This window comes from Melozone crissalis, unplaced genomic scaffold (genome assembly GCF_028551555.1).
Source record: "Melozone crissalis strain CALT ecotype California unplaced genomic scaffold, PUWL_Pcris_2 ptg000013l_1, whole genome shotgun sequence".
NCBI classification, from domain to species: Eukaryota; Metazoa; Chordata; class Aves; order Passeriformes; family Passerellidae; genus Melozone; species Melozone crissalis.
The window spans coordinates 8,249,380-8,275,460 of NW_026535791.1; the positions used below are offsets into that span (position 1 = coordinate 8,249,380).

A 26,081-nucleotide genomic window follows, 5' to 3' on the forward strand; every position below is an offset into this window, starting at 1 on the left:
TTTTAACCTCACTCTCAGTCCTGGGTCTGTCAGCAAATCTGGCAGTGGAGACGTAATGATGCAGAATGTGTGAGGACAGTCATGGAACAAGAAAAAATATAAAGAAGACATACAGTAGACCAGAGAGAGATTTTATTTAAGAGATTAAACAAGACACAATACATTATCAATACACTCTAGTGAGAAATCAATAATCTAGAAGTTGGGAGCCCATGGTCTAGGTGCTTGCAATGCTGCTGAACTTTCCCTCGGGCACGGTGCCCTGAGGCCTTGAAGAAATTCCTCTAGGACTCCTGCAAAGCTCCATGGGAATAAATGTATCCCTGGAAATGCAGGACTAGAATTAAAGCTTTCATTAGCCCAGTGTCTTCTCACACAATGTTGACAACACTGTTCCCAAATACACAAGTAGCCACAATTTTGCCTGCTTTTGCATTATGTGCAAAGCAATTTAAAGTTACAAGTACATGTCCTAAATTATTGGTCCCAAGTGAGCCTATAATGTAGCAATGATTTGCAATAATCTCTGAAGATAACCTTCAGAGAAGCAGTTTATGATAGGATGTTGTGTAACATCAATATACTTGCTCAAAAGCCATGAATCAAACAGACAAACAAACTACCAATTCTAACCGATGTCTTCTTGGGAGGTCAAAAAACAACAACAAGAAAAAAAGACAATCTTCAACAATTATGCCTGAAAATCTCTGATCCATCTTTTGTCTTTCAATATGCAAAGTTCATCAAGAGTTCCTTGGATAAGGTAGGGCTAAACAGAGAAAATAGATGTCTTCACCACAGTCATCAGCAGAACTGCTGCATTCTTCAAAGCTCTTGGAATTTTGTGTCAAAGTCTGCTGGAGCTCATTGTGCTGAAGGACAGTCAGAGACTGAACTGCCTCCAGTAAGCCACTATGCCTTACGCTTTACCTGTGCATTCCCCAAAAGCCCGGCGCCCCCTGCCTGGCTATATCCATCCCCAAAACTGAGATTTACTGTATGCTTTGCTGAGGAGTCAGTTTTGATCTTCACAATATGAGATTCAGGGCATAAATAGTGTTCAATATAAAAAGCAGCCTAACAGCACATTGGTAAAATGTCAGGTAAATAGATAGGCTCATTTCCACACTGAGCAGCATTATCATCAGGAGAAGTCTGGAGGGAGGAAATACTGAGAAAGGAAACTCAGAACCAGAAGTCATTACGGTCATAACTCATACATAAGACAAAGCAAAGTGTATTTTAAAAATTATTTAAAGTGAGATATGCCTGAACACATAATTTCCCTAGGGATGGCTGGGTCTCTGGCAAGCACTTAAAACATCCATGTTCCTGGGATGAAGTTTTTTGAAGACAAAATGCTACCATGTTGATTACCATGAGAAGGAGAATAATTGATTTTCAAAAGTACATGATTTCTGGAAGTTCAAGCTAGTCAAGAAAAGTGGTACCATATGCCAAATGGGATGGACACTGCTGAGGATCTGGCCTTGTTTCTTAGGATTCAGTTAGAACTTAACAGGAGCAGAGTTAGTGAGAAAATAGTAACAATTTAGCAATTTCAAGTCATTTGGTGCAGGAAAAACAAAACAAAACCAGCAGATAGCAAGCAAAGAAAGCCCTAAATCCAAAGGCATCTTTACTTTGGTTGCTTTTCCTCTCCTGCATGCATGGTGCATGAACTGCGCAACTCTGAAAAGCTTAAATAATTTAGGAATCAGAACCTGTCTTTCCCAGCCTTACCTACAACTCAGTCTTGTTCTAGATCTTCTCAGAAGGAAGGCCTGTGGGGTCTTCTCCTAACACAGCTCCCCTCAAAGCTTACTGGGAGCTTCAGTGAAGGCAAATCTGCCAGGTATAGGGCACACACCATCCAACAGGGCCACTTCATCATTCCTAGCAATCCACTGCCCTATTTGTACCCAGATGTGTCTATGGCTTGTCCCTAGTTATTTTTACCACATTGTTACCTCTAAGGCTTCCAAAATTCCTACACAGGTTCCATCTTTACTGGCTGTCACTCTAAAACTCAAACTTTTTCATACCCCAAGAGTTGCGCAAATTGTTTTTGCCAGTCCATCTTCCACATGTGCATCCTGCAGTGAATGTGGGAGCTGAGCATGCTGCTGACGATATGGCAAATCTAATTGTATAATTAAAGCCATCTGAAAGGGAAAGCCAAACTTTCATATGCCTAAGGGGAGTGGTTTAGCAAATATATATGCAGATGGAAGCATATCAAGAGCAAACAGCTAGTCATTCACAGAATAAATATTCCCATAATAAGTGCATAACGAGGGGCGATGGTAGAGCATGCAAAGCAGATGGCTGATCCATGCAACTAAATGTGTGGGTCCCAGAAGCCTCATTTATGCTTGCACTTTCCCTTTTTTATACCCTAAAGAATGAAAATAACAAAACAAGCAATAAAAACAAAACACTGCCCCCTTTCCCCACCCTCTTTCCTCCAAAAACAAAACAAAAAAAAAGTCAGCCAAAACCAAAGAGAAAGAACAGGCCATTCCAGGAGATGACCTGCTGCTCCAATGAATGAGAAGTGCCAGATGATACACACTGGAAATCAGCATGAGCCAGGATCTGCTGTGTTGAAATGCCTACCACACCTGTGAACCTGTCAGTCAGACTGGGGGAACTCCTACCCTTCAGACCCTCAACCATGTGCTACAGCTGAGTGAGGGATCTTATTAGCTGCCAGAAGACTCTGCTCTGCAAATCCAGCCTTTGCAGACAGAACAGGGTATAAACTGGGAGGCTATCAACCATGTTATTGGGATGCTGACTCACTAAAAAGTGCAACTACACTGATTTTAATGTGTATCACAGTACCCTGAATGCCTCAGACAGCAATGTTCAAGATGTACCTTACTGTATTGTAGGTCTGAAGGAAAAAATAGTATTCCAAATAATGGTATTTTGTTATTTTTTATATAATATGTTATATAATATATTCTGGGTAAGGTAGGAAGAAGTAAAGCAAGTGTTGATGGGAGTACACAAGAGAGTCCAGCAGATCAGGAAAGACAATCTTGTATTGATTGTGCAGGACTGAAGATCAAAAGACCTGGTTGATCCTTTCAGTACTGTGAGAGACCTCATGGAGGAAGCTGGGCAATCACTTCCATTCTGACCTTCTGCCTTCCAGCTGGAAAACGAATATAGTGTCCTTCTTAGGTCTGAAAACTTAAATATTGCAGTCCACCTCTTTGCATGTGGCTGTCTGTCTCCTGAGAAAGCAAGCAGGGAATGCAAACATTCCAGAATCAGATGAAATGTATTGTTACAGAAATGCCTGTCAGGAAACACTGGGTATGAACCCAGTCATGCCTACAGAATGCTTTCAGGTCCCTACTCTAAAATGCTAATCAACACTGGTTTACAGTTGAAAAGGTCTCATGTCTGCTTATGTAAAATGAAAAGAATACAGTCATTTAAACCTTCATTCAAGAAATGGGACAGGGTACACATTTCAGTGTTTTGCCCTCTTATTTCTTTCATGGTGATTTTTCAAAGCTATAGAAAATTTACAGCTTGGTTTGCTGTAAAATTTGTTTTGAGCAAACCATCTTCCCAAATTACTGAGTATTTTAGATGTGCCATATGGTACATAATTTTAGTTTCCCACATAATTTTTGTTTACCCCACAATGAACTTGATCTTTAGAGCTGGAAGAATGTCTGATACCAGTGTTGCAATACGACATGAAATGAATGACACTCGCACTCTGAGATGTCCAAGGCAAAAAAGGGGAGATTTATTTCTGAACCTCAATATTTATAGAATTCCAAAAGTGACCATGGATTGGAGGATGAAATTGCCACCTCTCCAACCACACTGGTCAAACCAACAGTCCATCAATTCTCTCCTCCTCCAGAAAGGAATGCAAAACAATCATTATTTACATGAAAAGTGTGTGAGAAACTCCATTACAAAAATGTAAACATCAGAAGCTTTAGAAGAACTTAGAAGAACAAGGCAACATACCAGCAATTCCTTTAAGACCTTGAGGGGACCTTTTTAACATAATTTTAAGTATCCTAGAGTATTTCATGTCTTAAAGGGGAAAAAAAACCACCTTCCACAGGCTTGTTTGATATAAGAATGTCTACTATACACATACAATTCCTATCCATGTGATTTGATATCAAGATTGGCCTGGATGATTTTATTGTCTGGAGAATCTGGAACTACTCTAGTCCTCACTGTAGGTTTTTAGTTCAGTCTGAGATAATGCATTAAGTCTTGGAATTAATTTCTATTGTTGAAACTCATGAACCTCTGATGTGGTGAAAAAATTAATCTTGAATTTCAACCACTATGGGCTGTATCTCAAATGATCTGGAAATTATGGATATTTAATGGATATGATACATATTTCTCAAAAAAGATCATATCATGTTCATACCTGCTGCGAATAAAGCAGAAGTATTCTTCCTTTGACAGCACTCCCCAAGTAGCCCACCCAAACTAGGGATGTACACTCCCTGGACACCACCACCTCAGCCACCGTGAGAAAGGCTAAGTTACTTCTTTTGCAACCACCTTTGTAAGATCCTCCACTAAAGATTACTCTTGTCCAATAGGCAGTGACTGGGTGGGCAGCTTGGCCACAAACTTCCAACACAGCTACAACTGGAAAAAATTTCCCTGTCCCAATGTAGTTTGTGTCAGACAGTCAGCAAAACCCACCACACTCTCATTTGCCACATCCTAAGAGAATGGCATTGCAGGAGGACAGTGTGTGACACATGTGCCAGTGAAGATGACTGGAGCCACAGGTATGACAGCCTAGCCAGGACTCTGGGGAGCAAAAAATGTTTTGTTTTTTTTCCCAAGAGGCACAAGCTATTCTTCCTGATGGGACTTTAATCCGTTCACAGCAGCTGGAACTCCACATCACAGAGGCATATACAGCTGGACAGTCAGGCATCAAAATCAATCTCTCTCAGAAAGAACAGCCCAGCCAGCAGAACATAAGTAAACTCAAGCTATATGTCTTAAGGAGCCCTCTCAAAGAGGTGCATACAAAAAGAACCAGTGGTTAGTAGAAAAAGTCATTCTTCTGATATGTCTTAATAAAAATATACCCTGAGGAGAGAAATGCCAATAAATCGACACAGAGCTGCCTACCACCCAAAACTTCTGAAGAGACTTACACAGGGAGGCTCCTCAATTAAGCAAAGTCAACAACTCTGCAAGCCTCTGTCAGCAAAGAATCAGACAATCCTGACCCTGGGTTGAATTCCTGCTGTGATACAAAGACTCAAATACAAGTCCTTGCTGAAACTTCAGATACACTGTCAGCAAACAACACTTAAAGAAAGCAGGCGAGAAATCCTTGAGGTACTGCTTTGGTACAGGTACACCTTGGGGATTAAAACTCATTATAACCATTTATTGCCAAAATTTCTTTTTCTTTTCTTTGTATTGCTACAAGGGATAGGGCTAGGGTGAACAAGACACCCAGATCAGGTTCCCTGTTTAAAGAATTAATTAAGAAGTAAGGGTACAATCATACCGTGTTACACTTCGAGCTTATGTTGTTTAAGCTCTCACTAAGTTCACTCTGCAAACAGACTGACTGACTGGCTGAAAAGCCAGCACAACACAGAACACAGTCTGTAAGAATACAAGGATTTGCATCTCAAAATGCTCCAACTGTACAGTCCAGGACCACCGCTGTCTAGAAAGACAGTGATGTCTGACATCAAAGCACAGTTGTGTTAGGATTGCACTGCCTGAGCAAGGAATAATTTACAGAGCCACGGCTATAGATAGACATCTCATTAGGCAGATTATCTGAGTTGAAATTTCAAGAACCTTTAGGAAACTATTTTTATACATGAATCAAGGACGACTCCATTAAAAAAAACCAGCGATCAAAAGAGGTCAAGGCTTTAGATTTCGCACTGCATCCTGAGCTGGTGTGTCAGCAGAGTGATGCTGTGCACTGCTGGGAGCAGCTCCCTCCCCACACTGATCCAGAGGGAAGAGTGCCACCTGCTGAGGTCCTGCCAGCCTTCCTGCTTCAGTCCTCTCATCATCTCTGTCACTCTGTCCTCATCCACCCTCCTCTGCCCGTGTGATATTCCATGTACATTGGGGTACCATGTGCCTTCCATCGACAGAGCTTCCCGCTGTGCTGGAGTTAGTCAAGGGAGCGAGGAGACATTCAGCCTAGGCACTTAAAGGAGAATAAGATTCCCTTTTCACCTGAATCAGGCTGCAAATCTCCTGGGAACCAATCTGGCAGGAACTCTGTTTTGATGAATTTTCTTTTTATCTGTACAGGCATCCTTCGTAGTGTAGGCACAACCTTGGATTAGTTTTAGTCAATTTACACAAACAAATGAAGCATGTTTCTTAGGATACTCTAGGAGTAAGGAAAAACAGGCTACAGGAATTAATATCATTAATGGAACTGTGACTTTTGCAACCACGATTGCAGAGAAGATAAAAGTGAACATGAAGGATAACATCTGTTTCAGTGTCTGTGCAACTTGCCAGTCGTCCCAAGAGCATTTCAGAGAGCCCAGATTCTGCTACAGCCTCAACTGCCAAAAGTCTTTTTGGTATTTTTTCCAGATGAACTTGTGAGACATGTAACTAGCTCTGAACATGCTGAAATTAATATTTAGTGTGCAGGTTGAGAGACTAGATGAAACAGGGAGTCTGGAAACCAGGACCTACAAGAAAAAGCTAGATGAACCAGATTGACCCTGCAGAAGGAAGGCAGAAGGCAAAGAACAAGAACAGAACTTGTTCTGTGTACTGATGATGAACACAAGAAGATATTTTACAGTACGAAAGCATAGTAAAACTTTCTAATCATCAATGGGGTACTGAAATGAATTTGAACAGGCTTTATAGTCTGTCAGTGGAGGTCTTAAAAAAGATATCAGAAAAACTTACATCAGGGTGACACAGGTATAGGTGATTCTGATGTGGTAAAGGGGAATAGCCTAAAAGCCCTCTTGAGGTCTCTCAGACTGTAGGTTGCTGCACTTCCTCTCTGAGGCTGTGCTAACTCTGTTTCAGTGCAAACTCACAGTTCAAGATGGAAACTCTAATTTGTTAGCTCAAGTTTTAAGACATGAAAGTCCTTCTGAAAATTTTCAGCCCAATTTGCATCCTTCTGGCTAACCCAAAATGTTCTCAAGCTTTAATTGGGTGGTTCATCTGAAAATTTTTATTAGGACATGTTGCAATAAAGAAGCTTCAGCCACTTTTATTTCTGAGCACTTTGGTTTTGTTAATGATTAGTCATTGTAAATTTTAATGCAATGCATGCAATACTGATTTAAAGGTCATCATTATGACACTTGGCTGCTTTAGATAACACATGACCTTTCTTCCACACTGGATTATCAGAAAGCTCCATCTATCAATTAATCTCAAAATCACTACTTTATCACTCCGTGTTTAGTTCTGGGAATTCACAAAAAAAAGGCCCTATGAGTGGTAGCAAGACAGAAAATGTTACCAAATAATTTTTTCTGAAGTTTTACTTCCCTTGTGTAAAGTGCACATCCTTTCACAAAGGGCTACAGACACCCGAGGACAAGGGGGTAGCATTTGAGCAAAGCTGCCTCCTTCCAGTAGAAGCACAAGAAAAAGTTGCACCTTGAGAGGGATTATCTCTGTTAGAGAGATGGGATGCACGATTTGCTCCATTCATTTGCATAAAAAATGCTCTCCCAGTGCATTATGCTGGCCTCTGTCTCTGGTGTGTTATAGATGGAAGCTCCTTCTTCCCCAGCGTGGGAAACAGGCATGAGCAGCCCACAGGCTCTCCAGAGTACAAAGAGCCACAGGCTGGTATTATGAGAGACCTTTGCACCACTGCTTAAGTGGGACCAGGGGTCTGACTCTGCCCAAGCTCTGAAATGCCACAGAAGCACTTTGTCAGCACAGGCAGGACACATTTTTAATTACACATCTCTGGTAATATTTGAATCCCTTTGCTTTGCTCTTGCTGTGAACAACAATTGTAAAAGTCATAGCCTCTGTCTCAATCATGCGCTGTCTGATCAACATGTGAAATAGCCAGGAAAACCCTGCCAGAATAAAAATTACAGAAGTACTCTAAAAGAGGCATTATGGTAACACCATAACATAGAATATACTCACTCTTTTTTTTTCCCTTTTATTTTTAGGCTGTTGTAACAAATATATCACGAGGCAGAAAAAAGAAAACGCAAACTCCTGACCAGATGGGCAAACAGGTAAGGTATGACTGTACATACTTCCTTGAAGAAAACTGTGCTCAACCAATCCCACAAGCAAAAATACAAGAGACAGCCTCATAGGGTTGAACTCAGCACATTCCTGCCATTCTCACCCATGGGAGCTGGCATACACTGTAATTTGTTCTTTCCTCTATAAAACATAGAGTGCTAAAAAACACAGTAGAAAATTGTACTGTCACCCAGTTATACAAACCGTGTGTTGCATGCAAAGCATGAGCCCAAAAAAACATGAAAAGAAAAGAAAGAAAAGAGAGGGAAATTGTTTCTCTTTTGCACTTCACTAAGTACAAAGTTAGCTGCATGGAAGTGAGGTTCTCTTTATATTGGCATAGGCTTGGTATAATGTACTGGTATGGTTCCCAATCACCTCTTGTTATGCATGTACAGAGATTCCTATTTTGACAACTTGAATCTCATCTCTACGGACAAAGAGGACATTTCAGTTTGTCTTGAAGAGCAATGCATTTCTGAGGCTGCATTTCTGCTAACACTGAAACATAAGTCAGCAAATTTAGTGTTTATTTTTAGCAAAAATGCACTACTATGAAACGAAATTGTGTTCCTGCAAACAGTCAGTGTTACCAGAAATAAAACACTGAAGTGTTTCTGCAAAATAATTCAGTCAGAAGATCTGAAAATTAACATATTTCAACAAACTTCATTCTAGAATATTTAAATTTACATATGATAAATATGTCTATAAAAGTCAAGTGGCACACATAGGATCAATTTGGGATGTATGTACTAATTAAACAATGCCAGCCTGCAACTCTTATTTTGTCACTGGAGCTGGATCTAGAAGGCAAATCTCACTGTGTGAGTTTGGGACAGTTATAACGAGAAAGGGATTGGGCTGGCTCGGAAAAGTGCTCACTCAATAAATTTTGCTGGCAGTTTCTGCTCATGGGGTTTTGGCAAAATCACCACCAAGCCCAGCTGCTCTGCAGCTACTGCCATCCCTGGTGGACCTGCTGGCTGCCCTTGCAGAGGTGGGTGACCTCTATTTTCCAGCCGCTCCTGCGGTTCCTCCATTGTTCAAAGCTTTTCTTGCAATATAAACAGACATTATCAGTTTGAACTACAGAAATAGCCATGTAATGCCAAGCAATAAAAAGAACCAATTCTAGCCTCCTCCTGATACAGATTTGGACTTCATATACCTTTTGAATTACATTAAATGAACTTTACTCCAAAATCAGTTGGAAACTTCAATTTGACTTTATACTGTATACAAAAAAAAAAGCATATAAATTATGTTGTCTACATCCATCAGAGAATAATTGTTTTAAAATTATTTTTCAATGGCATTTTATGAATACGACAGCTCTGTCCTTTCCTGCATAGATAACTCAATGAGTTTTAAAAATAAAATACACAAAGTATGTCCCTAGCCTCCAGGTAATCCTTATAAAAACTAAATTAAAATAATGAATTTGATGCAAAATACTGTTTTAAAAGTTACCATTAATACCATTAACATACTTTAAATTAAATAAATATTTTCATGGATCAAATGATTTAACCATAGCAATTTGAAGTAATTTTAAATGCCGCATTAGGATTATCATCTTCAGCTGGTGACAGCATTTTTGTCAGAAAAAAAATGGTATTGAGCAATTAATTAAAAAAGAAATTGTATTGGGTCTGGCTGAGATGGAGTTAACTTCCCCAAATTCAGCCCTCAATAGGGCTGTGCTTTGTAGCTAGAAAGGTGGTGATAACATGCCATCATTTTGGCCACTGCTGAGCAGCCCTTGAACTGCACCAAGGCTCTCTCTCCAACCTTGTCCCCTGACTCTCGAGGGCCAGCGCGCTGGGGGTGGACAAGATCTTCAGAGGGGACACAGCTGGGACAGCTGACCCAAGCTTGCCAAAGGGATAATCCAGTCCATATGATGCCTGCTCAGCAATAAAAGCCAAGATAAAAAAGGAGGAAGCAGGGAAGGGCTTTTGTTATTTATAACATCTATCTTCCAAAGCAACCATTACATGTCCTGAACCCCAGCTTCCCCAGGCTGAACATTGCCTGCTAATGGGAAGTAGAGAATAAATATTTTGTTTTCTTTTGCTTCTGGATGCACAACCTTATCTTTTGCTTTATTAAAGTGCCTTTATTTTGACACACAAGTTTATTTTTTTTTTCATCTAATTTCCCCACTGAAGGACCTGACTGCTGGGATGAGGGAATAAAGGCCAAAAGGAAAAGAAATGGGCTATGCTGGGTTCTTATCTTAGGGGCACACTTTGGCCAGAGTGCTGGCAAGTACACTGGAAACAAAGCAGATGAGAAAGCCTGAGTATTGTAGATATTGGAATACACAGCTCTCAGGAAGGAAGGGAGGCATCTGCCCTTCACTCCCTATTACTGATTTTCATTAGAGTTAGTACAATCTCTTCCTGGGCAATGGATTCTTTTACTACCAAGAAACTACTAAGTCTTGAAGCAGGGAAGATTCTGTCTTCCAGGAACATTTGATGATCTCAGAAATGACTGCAAGTCCAGAGTGCTCCTGGGGAAGAAGAGTGTCTCAATGTCCCCACTGTGCAGACAGAGCAGGGGAAAAACAGAGGCACAAAATCCTGTTCAGAGGCACAAAAGTCCACCATATGGGGGTACACATGGAAGTGGAGTGGGTCACCTACCTGACTACTTCAGCATGACTCTGTCCCAGTGAGACTCTGGTGAGATTAAGTACTGAACATGAGAAAAAAGGTTTTGCAAAGACGAGGTTTAAAGCTACGTGCAACTGTACTGGAGAGCTATTTTGCTGACATAATTAATGCAGCATTAAAGAGGAAAGCAATTCACATGACTAAAGGACACAGTTTGAAATTTGTCTTTTCCAGAATGGTAACACTGGAGTTAGCACTCTATGAGGAAGGATGGTCTGGTAAGCAAAACCAGAGACTGTATATAGATTCTGCTCTTTACCATGTTGCAACCAATCATCCGGTTTTGAGACTTTGAGAAAGTAAGTGAAAACCTGATTTCTGCAAAAATTTCGCTACTTCTTCAGCATGAGCGATGCTACTTTTACAAATGCATTTAGTTGAAGCATAGACAGAAATCTTCAGCTCCAACATGGCCAAATAATTTTGTCTTCAAACACACTACATCTTTGAGGAAATAGAGCACTGAATGCTATATCTTCAACATTCAGCTCCAGGCTTCTTAGTTCATCTTCTTGCACTTTGTGGGTCATAAAAAGTAGGCCAAAACCAAGATGGGCATAAGAAATCTTTGCCAGAGATTGCACAAGTCTTCTTGGGGCTTTACTATCAACTTTATTAGTGGGGGCAAGGTCAGAGTAAAGCATGATCTGCCTAATCTTCACCTTGGGAAACACACCCTACTAGATAATGGGATGGAACTGTTGATACAAATTCTACCATGAAGTGATAAATTTATGACTGTATCCAGCAGTGACAGTGCATGAAACTTATTCTGGAGTCAAGTTTAGGCACTTGTAATCTCAGATGTAAAATTAATACTGCTTACATATTTTGCAGAGAAATAAAGGATCAGCTCAAGGCCTGTAAATAGCTTAAGAGCCTCAAAATTGTAAAGAGTGCTAGTAAAAGTAAAAACTGTTATGAGTTGCTGCATGATAACCTTTTCTGCCCTGGATGTTGGCAGCTATCTGATAATAGGCTTTCACACACGCTCACTGATGGAATCATCTCTGATCCCTGGTGGTTCCAGGCCAGAAATATTGAAAGAGGAGCGCACAAGAAACACAATGATTCTGACTTTGCTTCAGCTGTTAATATTTTTTAATTTCTCTGCCTCAAACATAATCAGAGGGTCAGAAAAGCATTACACTTACTACATAGAGATAATAGCCAAAAATTATTGCCTTATTAGTTTTATATTTCTAAACAATGTCAGAAGATATCAGACATCCTGGAACCTCTGACCTAAACTGTGAAACACTATTTATAGCATTAACTAGTATTTCTCAGAAAAAAAATCCTAAAGGAATCATAAACATTTCAGTTGTACAGGTTACAAAACAGTTTTGCTCCTCATTTTCTGAATCAAGTGGCTTAGCATAGATAAAGTATAGTTCACTAACAGTTTAAACTACCAGAAACTGGCACTGATGTGAAAGAAGCAGTTTGCCTTGCCTCATCTCCAGCCACTCTGACCCCCTCTTGCACCAGCCTACATAACCAAGTCTGAGCAGTGAATCTGACTGAGAATCCAGGTCTCAAAACTGTAAAATCATTTATTTTAGCCCTATGTATTTAATATGTTCAAGCCATTTGTCAAATTAAAGCATAAGAAATCAAAACTGCACTCTTCAACTCTACTTAAAAAGAAAACAAAAGAGTAAACTTACAATAGATAAAGGAAAAAGCACTTTTTACCAATACATAAAGTTTTGTTTTCTTGCTCATTCACAGATTGCATGGACAGAGCATACTGTGTTACCTGCAAGACCTAGTGGGTGTTTACTGATGGGTTTTTCAGACCTCCATTAGACTCCTAAGTTAGACTACCAAAGTTTTCTCTGCTCACAGCATAGAGAGGCAGGCACTGCCCATCAAATGCCAGATTTTAATTTATATGCCCTGGGACAGCTCTAAGCACTGATGTCTTGGGCAGTCACTTCTTCAAATACATGATCAAGCGACATCAGCACTTTGGGGGCACAAAGCACATCAACAAGAGACCTCCACTCAGGCAACTATCTCAAGGTAAGGTGTGTCTTGCTGTAGATGGGCTTTTTCCTCTCCATTAATGGAAACTTAATAATGTAGACATGGATTTACAAATGCCAGCAATTGTCAGGTGAAACTTTGCTGTTTGTCTCTCAAGCACGTGGCTTCCCTGCCAGGTACATATTTCCTGTAGTACCTCAAAAAGAAAGTTTCAGTGAAGAAGCCCTGGGGGGGGCGGGGGAAGGAAGGGCAGGAGACATCAGTCCTAAACCCATGATTTGGTTTTTCATTCCACCAAAATATCATAAGAAGCGCAAGTCATAAAAACAGGCATACAAACAGCATACCTACCAAACACATCATTGTCTCTTTCAGGCTTTTGGCCTAGTTGGTATCCATGAAGAGTGTGCCGCTAACATCACTGCCTTATATTGAGAATTGAACAACTGTGTCTTGTCTAATCTCTGCATATCATTCCTGAATAAAAACATCTCTGCTTTTTCTAGAACTGGTCTCTGTTATACTTGCCAATCTCAATATCTTATGGGGTATTTGTTTCTTTAAATCTCTTAGGTATATAGAAGGAATTATTCTGTCCCACCCCGTTTACTATAATGAAAGCAACTTCAGTATATCCTTTTTAAAAAATATGGAAAAGTCTGTATTTTAAGAAATAAGCAGTGGAAATCTGTGTGTTGGAGAGATATGACAGACTAATGCATACTGCATGCCTGGAGCTAGACATAGCATTATTTGAATTTGCATGAAAAAGAGCACCAAAAGCAGCACTTTGAAGGAAGTAAAATGATCAACTCTCCTGAATGACATTTGCAAACACCAGTTTCAATATTTATTCCTAATTTAAAGCACTGTGCAATAAAAAAGCAGCTCACTAATTTCTTAAGAAATTCTTGCCTTCAGTTTTCTAGACTCTCTGATGCCCTAAGAAACATTTGTACCTCCTGCATTACTCTGCTCTTACTCCAGTATATACAAACATGATTGATATGATGCATGGACTGTACTGATGAGGATTCGTAGAATTACTTTTTATCATGCTAGTATTTCCCAATTTTCAACAAAAAGAAAGAAAAAAACCCCAGACTTCAGGAAAAAAAAACCAAAAACCCAAAACTTACTTCCTCTGCATTTCCTCCCACACACCAGTAGCCAAACAACAGTATTACTGCAACACCACTTTGAAAATATTTGCATAGTACTAGTGGGAAGGCAGCTAAGCTGTAATACTTGTACATGCCTGAACATTTGGCCAAGGTAAAAAACAAATAAGTTGGCAAGTTTCTTTTTAATTAATTCTGTTATGTATTCCAACTAGAACAAGCAACAAATCAGAACAAATGTTCGTGCTTTTGCAGAAATGGAAAATAGCAAACCTATTCTCCAAGGAAAGGAAATAACTAGTGGGAAGACAATAATGTTTTCAATTAGCAAGCAAGTGGAGCCAACCTTCAAATTTCCTTTACAGTGCACAGAAGTAGGTTCATTTAATGAAATAGAGAATTTTTATGGTGGTATGCATATCATTCTTTGGTAGATGAATACGTCAGTGTTCAAGATATCTTTAATATAATAGATTTTTCTTTAATCCAAATTGTATAGATAACTTAAAATAAGCACCTTGTTCAGGGAATGAGAACTGCTGAGATATTGGCTCAATGTGTAATTACTACTAACACCTATTGGCTTAGGGACAGGAGGAAAAGAGGGGGGGAAATGTGATGCCAATGTCTGAAAATACCTCTGAGGTTATTTGTGGAAGAGATGCTAGTACAACTGATATGCATGGCAGAAAACTGACAGAAAGTATGCTTAAGAACATGTGGACAGTAACACAGGATAATGGGTTAGAATAATTGGGATTTTGGAGGCCAACTTCTTTGAATGATCATGCAGATACAGGCAATTTGACTGCTACACTTCCATTTCAAAAAGCTTCTGATGATGTTGACCATCAAACTCAAACTATGCTATGAAGGAGGAACTACAAAAAAGAGGTCAAGAAATAAAAATGGATTTTCATTACTAACTAAAAGTGAAAAAAGAAGGTGAAGAATAATTGATTATTTTCTTTTACAGTGGATGGATTACCTGACAGTCTCATGGATGTGTTTTCAGTACACTCACAAATGAATTGGAAAATGGAGGAATAAAATTCACAAATGAATTGGAAAATGGAAGAATAAAAGGGGACAGTTTTCTGATAATATTCAACTATTCTGATAATGTTCAACAGAGGTTAATAAAAACAAATACTGACTGCATATTGCTGCAAAAGGACCTCATGATGTTGAATGGTTGTAAAACAAGCAGAAAAATGTAAATCAATAGTAAATACAGTCATTTGCTGGAGGAAAAAAAAAACCAAACAAACAAGAAAATCAGCCTCAGGTATTCACTACTTCCTACAAGATGCCTGAGATTCAGTTTTTGCCAGTACAAGAATTACAGCCAAAATGATAATTCAGTAACAAAATTATAATAAGAAAAAGGTGTTGCATCACCTACTCCACAAGTGAACTTTGGAAATCAAAGTATCTTTGTTCTTTTGAATATCAAAAGAACAAACTAATACAAATGAGTACAAAAGGCACAACTAGAGTTCAAAAAGACTCTTAGGGGCTATTAATTACAAAAATGCAATATAGTGTCTATCTTCAATGTGCCTGCATGATAAATACCTCAAAGGAAGTTGAGATGGCTTACTATCTGCTTACTATGTCCTTACACTTGTTTCCTGAACATCCAACACTGGCCACTGCCAAAGAAAGGACACAGGGCTATAAGTACTTTTGATTCAATCCAGTGCAGCCACTTTTTATGTTGCATGATGATCACAAGTACTACTGGCACACAAGTAATTTAAAAAAGGGAGACAGAAACTATCTACATTTCCAAATGAAGACACTGATCCTAAAGTAGCTTACATTTAGCTATTGGGAAAGCAAATCAAAGCCTTTTGAGAAAACTTTCTGATGGATTTTGATTGCAGGCTATAACCATCACGTTGTAAAAAAAAACCCCAAGTAAATATTTCTATTATTGGTTAGAAATGGGATCTAACTAAAATTCCAGAGTTGAGCACTCAGGCTTGCAGAGAATGCAGTGCGGAATTCACATGAATTGAGCACAACCAACTGTCAAGCTAAAAAATCCTAAGAGAGTACTTCTAAAATAAGCCATGAAGAAAAAGCTGTGGTGGTTGCTCTGATGCCTGGAATCCATCACATGCTACCTACAGATGAATTACTCTTTAGAAGTGCCTGTTTCTTTCCATTGACTATGAAGGTGATCCAAGTGACAAGTTCACATGTAGAAGTTTTCATCAGTGGTCTAAAATCAGATTAGATGAACCCCACAGCCCTGGAGCCTCATTAATTGAAGTCTAACTTAACTTTTATCTATAGCTGCTTTGCAAACCAAACTCCTCCATACAGTGCAGTATTTGCATGAATTAAACATTTGATGTGTGTGGAACAAATTATTTCAAAAAAATGCACTGACAATTTTAATGATACAGTGTGAATTCTGAGGTTACTGAACCTGAGAGTCAGATAATGCTGTAGCTACTTACATCAGTTTTAGGTCGTGCTCCAGTCAACACTTGGTAAGGTAAACAATTTAGATGCTGGTAGTCTCCTCTTCTCTTCCAAGATCCTTTTTCTTGATGATCTCCATAAAGGCCTGTCTCTACTTGAACAGGGCACTGTAAGAGAATTTTTAAAACCCTATAAATAAAGACAAGCCAGAAATATTTTTAATGTGAACAGTAAGATAAAAACTTAGGAATTTTATCTTTTGCTCTGATTTTATCTTTTCCTCTGGATTTTTTTTGCTCTGATGAAAGGCAAACATTTGGTTTTGATCTTTTTTTTTCTTAAAAGCACCTGCTGCATCATTTTTACACTTTGCTAAGCTAGACATCCCATCACTATGGAAAGTTGCTTCCTTAACATCCAGTATACACAACTGGAGAACTAACCACCTTCCTGTAACTTAAAGGAACTGAATCACTTTGTAGAAAGAGAAATAGTTTTAATAAAACTATTTTAAAACTATCTTTTAACTTTATTTCATGTTTATTTTTGTATATTAAACAGAGACCCAGAAAATCCCCATTTTCAAATTACAGATTCTGAACTTTCAAATAAATGTTCCTTATTCCCCAAAACCTGGGGAGTTCTCATTTCATTGTTCCACTCCCACACCATTTTTTAAAAGATGGATGTCCTAACTCTGGGCCCACACTGAATGCAGTGTCAAGAAGAGACCAATTGCACAACATTCCCTCAAGTATCCTGGTTTGCCCAAGGGAAAACTGGGTGAGTGAGCAAGAAGCAACACATGCTGCAATCCAGCAGAATTCATACTACAGACAATCAGGGAAACAGGGTCATGGGTGCACTGCAGAGCAGTCCCAAGCTGTTGGGGACAATCATTCTAATCAGCCCATTTTCAGGCTCTTCCTCTCCACAAAGTAAAAAATAGGCTGCTGAACTTTAATAGCAATTGCCCATTTCCCAGTTAGTACATTTTTTAAGGATGTAAAATGAGGAGGCTTTGAAAAGGTGACAAAATAATTAGTATGCAATCCCTAAAAAGTTTGAAGACAATATACTAAAGCAAAAGAATTAAATGAATATGTAAGTTAAAGAAAAAGCTTTGTTCAATGAAAGTCATATCTCTAACATAAGATGATCAAAAATAAACAAACAGGATTTCCCTGTCATTCATGAATAATAAAAGACTGAAACTGAAAAAAATTTGATTCTCATTCTCAAGATTTCCTGCTTTTTCTGTAGTGAAACTGAGTACAAGATACTAAGTGGCAATGAAGCAGATACATTAAACAATGGGGAAACACACCACAGGAAGAGTGATTTATCTCTGATGTTTCATTTACAAAGTGCCTCCTTCTATACTGCTAAAAAGGATTTTTTTTCCATAGGAAAGGTGCAGATTTTACAGGAGTGGAGCTATTAAATGTGTTTTTCCAAAACTAGCAGTTTTGTTAGTACATTCAGACAGTACAGCTTTTTGCACTTAAATTGTGTTCATTGCATTGGTGAGGGAGTGTTTCAGAAAATATTTTGGTTATAGACAATTATTTTTAACATCTTCTCTGGATCAGCTACTGAGGAATCCAGTCAATGCTACATCCTCATAATATTCGCCACCAAAAAAAAATTACCTGTAGCAATTTGTGGTTTACACAGATGTAGGAACGAGTCATCCCTTAGCATTCATGCAAAAGCTATTATATTTTAGAAAACACCTTGAATTTTCTCACTGAAACACTGCAAAACTCTCTGCTCTCACCCAATAGGTCCCATAATTTTTATTCAACCAGAGCATATATTGGCTTCTTCTGTAAAAAAAATAAAAATCTGTATTATTAATAACAGATACCTTCACAAAAGGAAAATGCAAAGAGTAAAAAAAAAAAATCAAAGAATTACTTGCATAAACAGGTGAAAAATCCTTCAGTAGATAACTGACTGCTCAAACTAGTGATTAAATTACAAAATATATTTCTGTGATATAGCATTTGCCATAAGAAATGACTCTGTCATCTGATAAAAATTGTCCACACCCTCAAGAGAACAACTTTCAGAGCAGCAGCTCCAACAAACCATGTCCCCACTCATGCAGTAGTCACCTGCTTTGGAGACTTTTGGGTCTCCATCTCAGTTTTACACCTTTAAACAGTTCACCCAAAATCACTGTCAATCATGATTTCTTGTGTCAGTTCCCAGTTGAGGATAAAACCATATTAAGAACACAAAAGTGGTTCATTTTATAGAAGCCAAATTTACACAGTTACTAGTAAACATATGCTTGAGAGAGGTCTTCTTTCTTTTCAAGTTTCATGGTAAGTGACAAGAATAAAACATTTGATATGTGTGGAACAAATTACAAGCTATAGTTAGAAATATGGTACAAATAGCATGAACTGATAGAATATAAACTACTCATACAACTTGAGTGAAAACCAGACTGTTATTTTTTCCACTGCAACTGTCATTTTGAAATCTGCAGGATCTGTTTCTTTACAGTACATTTATGGAGAGATTTATGAGGATCTATCTCTTCTTTGACTATAAAGTAAAACTAAAGCCACCCATTCTGAGGCAAATTATTAATTAATATTTAAACCAGAGCACATGATTCCCTTGCTGCATAAATTCTTTTGCAGGAGACAGCAAATGGTATCCCATCATCAGTTCCACAACAGATTTTCTAAGACTCTTTTTTTGCTCTGATCTTGCTGGTCTCATCAGAAAGACTTTGTATTAAGTGACTTGTCCAGTTTCTGTATTGAAATTGGCTCTTGGAGGTTTAAAGGTAATTTCCAGTTTGTCACATAAGGCTACAAAAAAATGTGTCTGACTCACATATTTGCCTGTCCACAGACAACTAAAATGAAGAGATCTCTTCTATTTAGAGTGAGAAGAGGTGGTTGATAAAGAGGACTGCAATTCCTCAAATATCATGCTAAGCAAAACAGTAATTTTGGTGCTGGTGTTAGGAACATCCTAACACCCTAGCAGGGGCTTTTGGTGGGAGCATTTGTCCCAGGAAAAAGGCTGTGATGAGGCCTCAGGAAGAGAAGTGCAAGCATCTGGGGTGCTGGTGATGTCATTCTCTATGCAACCATTTCTGATGATGCTGTTCTTATGTATCAAAGTTCATTTGAAAAAGTCACCTATTTAGATTTTTCTGCTGTTTACATGCAATATGCCCTTCGGTGAGTGCTTCAGCAAAGGATTTGAAGTCGTATCCTATGATCCTCAGGCCAACATGAAAAAAGAATGATGCCTAACCAAACCACAGCTTTTACCTTAGTAGAATAGGCACAGCCATAAAATAATGGGTGTTTGGATCACTGGTTACCAGACTGTCTCACAATGAGAAGTGTTTAAACTCTGATGGCTGGGATTTCACTTTCAGACAGAAAAGCAGACTACGCTGCCACTGTATTTTGACAGAAGATATGGAGCATTCTCCTGCAAGAAGACAGAACACTGTCCCTTAATGGGAAAATTAATTATGAAATTAATTCAGCTGGACAGAGCTGGTTCTAACTGGCTGACATGTACGGCAAGAAAGAAATGAGAGATGGCCATGGCCACTCTGTTACTAACACTCTCTCTGTAGAACTTAGAAACACAAAGTGCAAGAGTCTGAACATCCCACCTAGAGAGACACGAACATTTACATTGTGATGATCCACAAAGATGCTTACTTCAAGAATTTACTTTTACAAAATGAAGCAGCAGTGACAGCAAAAACATTCACAAAAGATCACCTTCCATGAACTTCATGCCAACATTCAGAGCTGAAAATCCTCACAATTCTATGTTAAGAACTGAGTTTAATCATAGCCTGAAGCAGAGAACACTTATATTTCTCATGCTGGTCATTCTCCATTAATTGCTTATATAAAAAAATTTGCTTATTCAAAAATTAATAAAATTATATCATTGCTCCTTTAATCCTATTTGTCCTCAAAATAAAAGCTTGAGAAACTGTCATCAACTGATGACACCTGTCATCACAAAATATTCTTAACTAGAGGATTGCACCTCTAAATCAACTATTCAAATAAAAGAAAGAGAGAAAGAAAAAAAATCTAGTTGTTCTGGGGTGACCGGGACACTAGTTCAACTCTTAATGAACAGTGTCTCTCTTGCTGTTATATCTTTAAATAAATATAACAAATATTAATAGGCTAGCACTTAAATTAACAATCTGAAAAACATGCAAGCAAATATCCCTAAAAAACCCCAAAAGTGTATAATGATTTTAAGCTATCCTCACAGAAAATTTACAAGTTTCACCCTATCACAGTTCTGGTTATTTGACCATTAGTTATCCAATGTCAGAAATTTCATTTTAATGAAAACTTACAACTTTACCCTAACACCTGAGCTCCTTGGCCTATTCTGAAACACAACTGGATCTAAAAACTATAGCTGGAGGAATGCTGTAGCTAAATGTTAGAGAACGTATCATATCACACACACATTCTTACCAGTTGCTTGTGCCTTTCAGAAGAAGGAGTACTGGAGGGAGAAGAGCCAGCACTCAGAGCTTCTTCAATATCTAAGTTCAACTGTTCCAGTTTCTTCATAAGCCATGACATAGAGTCTGGCCATTCAGATTCTTTCTCTGGTTGGGTCTAGAAGAAATCAAACATACATGAAGTCTTAAAATATTCAAGCTGCTTCTATCTTGAAGATGCTTATTTTTTCTTCCAGCCCTCTTTCTCTGTCCTTGAGCAACATTCTTCCATTTAGAAAGCTTCAATTATCACTCCAATCCTGATGACACATATTCATAGCTGTACTACATACTCAAATGACTTCTGTATATCTGAATAGCTTTCTATCACTTCATCTTGGGTGATCCACTGCTATTTCAAGCTAAGCAGAATCAGGACTAAAACTAAAGTCACTTTAATGCCTCTTGTTAAGCCACTTCTATTCCAGCATCTCTCCACTGATTGCTTGTTGCCAACAGGAACCAGAATATCAAAGGCCATCATGTGCACTGTATTATATTCCTTACTAGAATTCTAGAATTGTCAAATCCTCTGCCCATATGGTGGGAATACTTTATTGGTCACTTTGTCACTAGGATGCATTTTTCCTTTTTACTTGAAGAGCTTTACTGTATAACTAAAATTTTAATCCATTGTAATGTAATTGACAAAGATGCTTTTCTTATTCCTTAATTTCCTCAAAATCCTTTCCAGTACTCTCCTAAAGCACCTCTCCATGGTGGTCCCTATGTATGCTGATGCATTATGCCTTGTTTTCTTTATTCACACCACTTCTAGTCATCCCCTAGAAAACCAGTCACACTGACCTCCCTGTCAACACAGGCAGCTACTGCTCCCCAGACGACTGTCCTGAAGCTACTTCAGTTCCTTCATCTTCCTTCCTTTCACAAACAATACATATCTTTGCACAGAAGACAATTCCATAGTGAGCATCATCAGAAAAACTGTAATAAAGCATTTTCATCCTGCCATAATCCTAAGAGCATCATAACAACACTCCTCAAAACCCAGGGGAGATAGATGAGTACTGTTATTACTCGTACCTGATAAATCTTTATGGTGCTTTGTTTCCTTACAGCATTTCACAAGTGGAACAGAAAGATAACTAATTGGCTCACTATTGTAGAAAAAACCCCCTTTACAAATAGAATCCAGGAGATTCACTCCTCGATCACACTGACATATACTATTACTAACAGAATTACTCATTTTCTCCCCAGTAACTAAGGTCCCAAATCATCAGACACTGAGTCTCATATTAGCAACAAACACATGTTCCCTTCAGAGGGGCTAATATGATCTTTTTAGAGATTGTTTCAAAGCACAGAAAAATAAATATCTCAATTTTCACTTTTCCAAATCTTTCTTTGGAATTTCACCAGTTTTTACAACCTCTGAGTATTTTGCCTGAAATGCTGTTATAACTACTAAGCTGCACTTCAACTCTAAAGCTATTAAAATTATTTAAAGAGATACTTTGCTTGCTTCCCATTGTCTTTCCAACTATTTCCAAGTAAACTACAGGATGTTCCACAGAAAATGAGCATCAAAAGACACTTCACATATTGAATCCATTCTGAGTGAGATGACCTCACATAGGAAATGTGCATATTGATTTATGTCCACAAAACTAATTTATAAACAAAGCAAATGTTTTCCTGTGGTTTTGCTTCCTCACATGCTGGTCTTCCCAACACTAAAAAACACTCAAAAAAAGATCCAACAAGGACAAAACATGAAAACCCATGCAAATTCCACAAACAATAAGGTATAAATTCTGCAAAAATCTAAAATGAATGTTCTATTTCTCAACAGAGTTAAAATGCAATTTATGAAAAAGGAGCTGTAAGAATATGTTTTCTTACTTAACAATAGTAAACAATTCTGAAGCAACAATCACACAGGGAAATAAATAAACCGTGTTTGATTTCTGTGAGCTATGCAAAAATCATTCTTGCCAGGTGACAAGTACTGAAGGTTACATTAGAAGTTTGGATTTCTGAGTTTAATAGGATGCAAGAGCAATTTCCACATGTTGAAACAGACCACTTTGTGTTCCATGACAGAAAAGAGTATTTTGAGGGGTGTTGGAGAGGTGTCTCTAATTTAGTATTTTCCATAGAAAATACAAAGATAAAAATTCAAAAAATTTCTATGACACTCCAAATGTATGCAACAGCACACATGATAGCACATTACAATAAAAAGTAAAGCTCCATGCACAGGGAAGCACATTTTGCCTCTATCTCGACAAATATTTACCTACTGGAACAATACCTGCAATATTCACTGATGTTCTCTCAAACAACCGTATGAGCCAAATCCCCTTATTTTTATAAATTTCTTGTTTTAATGCTACAGAATTCAAACCACAGTCATTGCTAAAAAAATACAAGTCCTAAAGAGTCTCACCAAACTATAAATCTCCTAGCATTCTCCATTCAGTTCTTTTTTTTCAGTCCAGTAAGACTCTATATTGTGTCTATTAAGGGGATGAGGAAAAAGATGGGGTTTCATTATCCTTGAAGATAAAGCCAAAAGGGCCTAGTTAACAAATGCCATTCACTAATTGGAAATTTGGCACAAAAGCACCATTTGGAACAAATGCTGATTGGCTACGTATTTCAAAGGTTGCCTGAAATTCCTGCTAAACAGAAAAAACATGATGCTACTTACATTCAAAAATATACAGCCTGCACAGTAGGACTTCTAACTGGTGAATAAATTTTGCCTAATCCATTCATGAGGAACACAGCTCCACAGTGTTCAGCCCCAGTAACTGGGTTGGACACTATCAAAGTGCTCCAAAGATCGGAGTACCAGTGTTTCCTGCCCATAGCAACTGCACAGGCAGCAGGGTCAGGGCGCCTTTGGAAGCTTTTGTGTCTTGCCCTTCAGAAGGAAAAAAATCCCACTTTAAATTATCTAGAGAATCATGGCCTGCTTTATTCATTGGGGTTTTTTCCCTAAAAGGTTACAGGGAGAACACTCCTTTCCATATATTCCCAAGGTCTTTTTTTGTTGGAGCCATAGCCATTCAGCAATGCATAGGAAATGCTGTTACCTTTTGAAGAACCTTGAAAGCATGGAGACCAAAGTAAAACACTTTTTACATGCTACCTTCAAACACAGAATCATTTAGTTTGGAAAAGACCTCTAGGATCATCAAATCCAACTGTTAACCCAGCATTGCCAAGTCTACCACTAAACCACGTCCCTCAGTGCTGCAGCTACACATCTTTTAAATATCTCCAGGGGTGGTGACTCCACCACTTCCCTGGACAGCCCGTTCCAGTGCTTGAAGCCCTTTTAGTGAAAAAAAAAAAAAATCCTAATATCCAGTCTAAACCTCCCATGGTGCAAATTTGAGACCATTTCCTCATGTCCTGTCCTAGACAGATGAGCAGATAGATACAGAAAGACCAGAGAATCCCTTGTCAAACAAGTGTTTCAAGGTGGAGCAACACTGTCTATGAAGACCATGGCACACCCTAGGCCAAGAACAACTTATTGGCCTTGAAAGTGAACTTCTTTGCCATATAGATTTCTCAAGTCCCACATACTCACGCTAGATTAAAAAAAATCGTAATCATAAAACAAGAATCATCCTCCATGGAAAACAGAAAATTAAGTGGTACAAACTTCCTAAAATCAGTAACAGATGCAGCTATTATGCTTAAGATGGCTATTGTACAGAAGAATTATCCCAACAAATGAGATTTACTAAGACATATTTAGCAATCAGCAAAACACAGAACTCAGTTCTATCCTACAACAACGACAGTCTATTTTAGAACAGCTTAATGACTTTGTTACATGTACACATTCATATGTATCCTGACTCTGTATTCATTTGCATAGCTGAAATTTCATTACTACCAGCAACAAATCAGAGGTAAAATAAGGTGCAAGATTGTCCCCAATCACCTAAACACTTACTTGCTCTTTTCTAACACTGAAAAGAAAATACGTTCCAGACATTCAAAGGTTAGTGCCTTTTGGACCAAAGGCTTCTGCACATTGTTTTTCAGCTTTCAAGTGTTCTTCACAAATCTTATTCGGCAAAAACATCTGTGATAAAAGGCATATTTGTTTCAATGTTTGGTCACGAGGCTTATTGCAAGAGGCATAATCGCTGCCAGCAAATCTAAATTTAAACTGAAAGAATGTGGCAGAAATGAACAACTCCATATAGAACACTCAGGGGTCAGGGTTAACCCTGCTGCCAGACCTCATCCTATGCTGGAAGCAGAAAGGCTTTCCAAGTGAAGGGTTATGAGAAAATTACACAACTCTAAATTTATCTGATAATTTGTGCCTTTCACTGTAGAACTTCAATAGGTCCAATTGTTCTGGTAATTAATGTATTGTACAACTTTGGGTAGTAAATCAGTAACCACAGAGTAAAATCTACCAATGCTATTTAACCCTCCTCCCTATCAAATCTGCTCAGATAAAAATTCTCTCTGATGTACAGCCTAGATCTGTAAATAATGATTTTTTGGGACAATTTCAGGGACTAAATATCATATTCTGCTCTTGCTGCACAGATGGGGCTCCTCTGTTCTTAAAAAATCTCTGTGTAAAAGAAGGTCTCTCAGCGTTGATGGCTTTGCCTACAGAGAATGGGGGAGGAAGCCAGATTGATTCCCAATGTAAAATCCTTCAAAAAATAATTATTTAGAATACAAAGAACTCTTTCATTCAAAAAATAGATTTATACATGCCTTCTATATTGAAGATAAAATACTTCAAATGGAATTTTCCTTAATATCCCACTACAGTGTTGCTTAAGTATTTACAGAGCTGTTGGATGGACAACTAACTTGTGGCACCTTCATCCTGGAAAGCAGGTGAGCAAACTCAGCAGTTAGCAACCTTTTCACTTCTAAGAACTGTATGGCTATAAATCTGAGACTATCAAGGAAGTCTCTTCCATCTCTCAAGTCAGCAGGCGAGGCCATGCTCAAAGGTTTCTGGGAAAATGAAAGCTCTGATCCCCAAACCACTCACCTAAGATGGGCTATAAGACCTTAGCAGTTTTGCAGAAAAAAGCTACAGAAATA

General features: G+C 38.3%; 1 protein-coding gene across 1 annotated transcript in view; it reads right to left on the reverse strand.

Annotated features, from left to right (window-relative positions):
- The window catches only part of STARD13 (StAR related lipid transfer domain containing 13), a 244,671-nt gene that overhangs the window by 195,080 nt on the left and 23,510 nt on the right, over positions 1-26,081 (reverse strand). Inside the window, exons 2-3 of the mRNA XM_054271414.1 lie at positions 20,986-21,132; positions 16,525-16,656 (exon numbers count right to left, since the gene is read on the reverse strand). Of these exons, the coding sequence (XP_054127389.1) occupies positions 16,525-16,656; positions 20,986-21,132 (279 nt within the window). The remainder of the gene's footprint in view (positions 1-16,524; positions 16,657-20,985; positions 21,133-26,081) is intronic.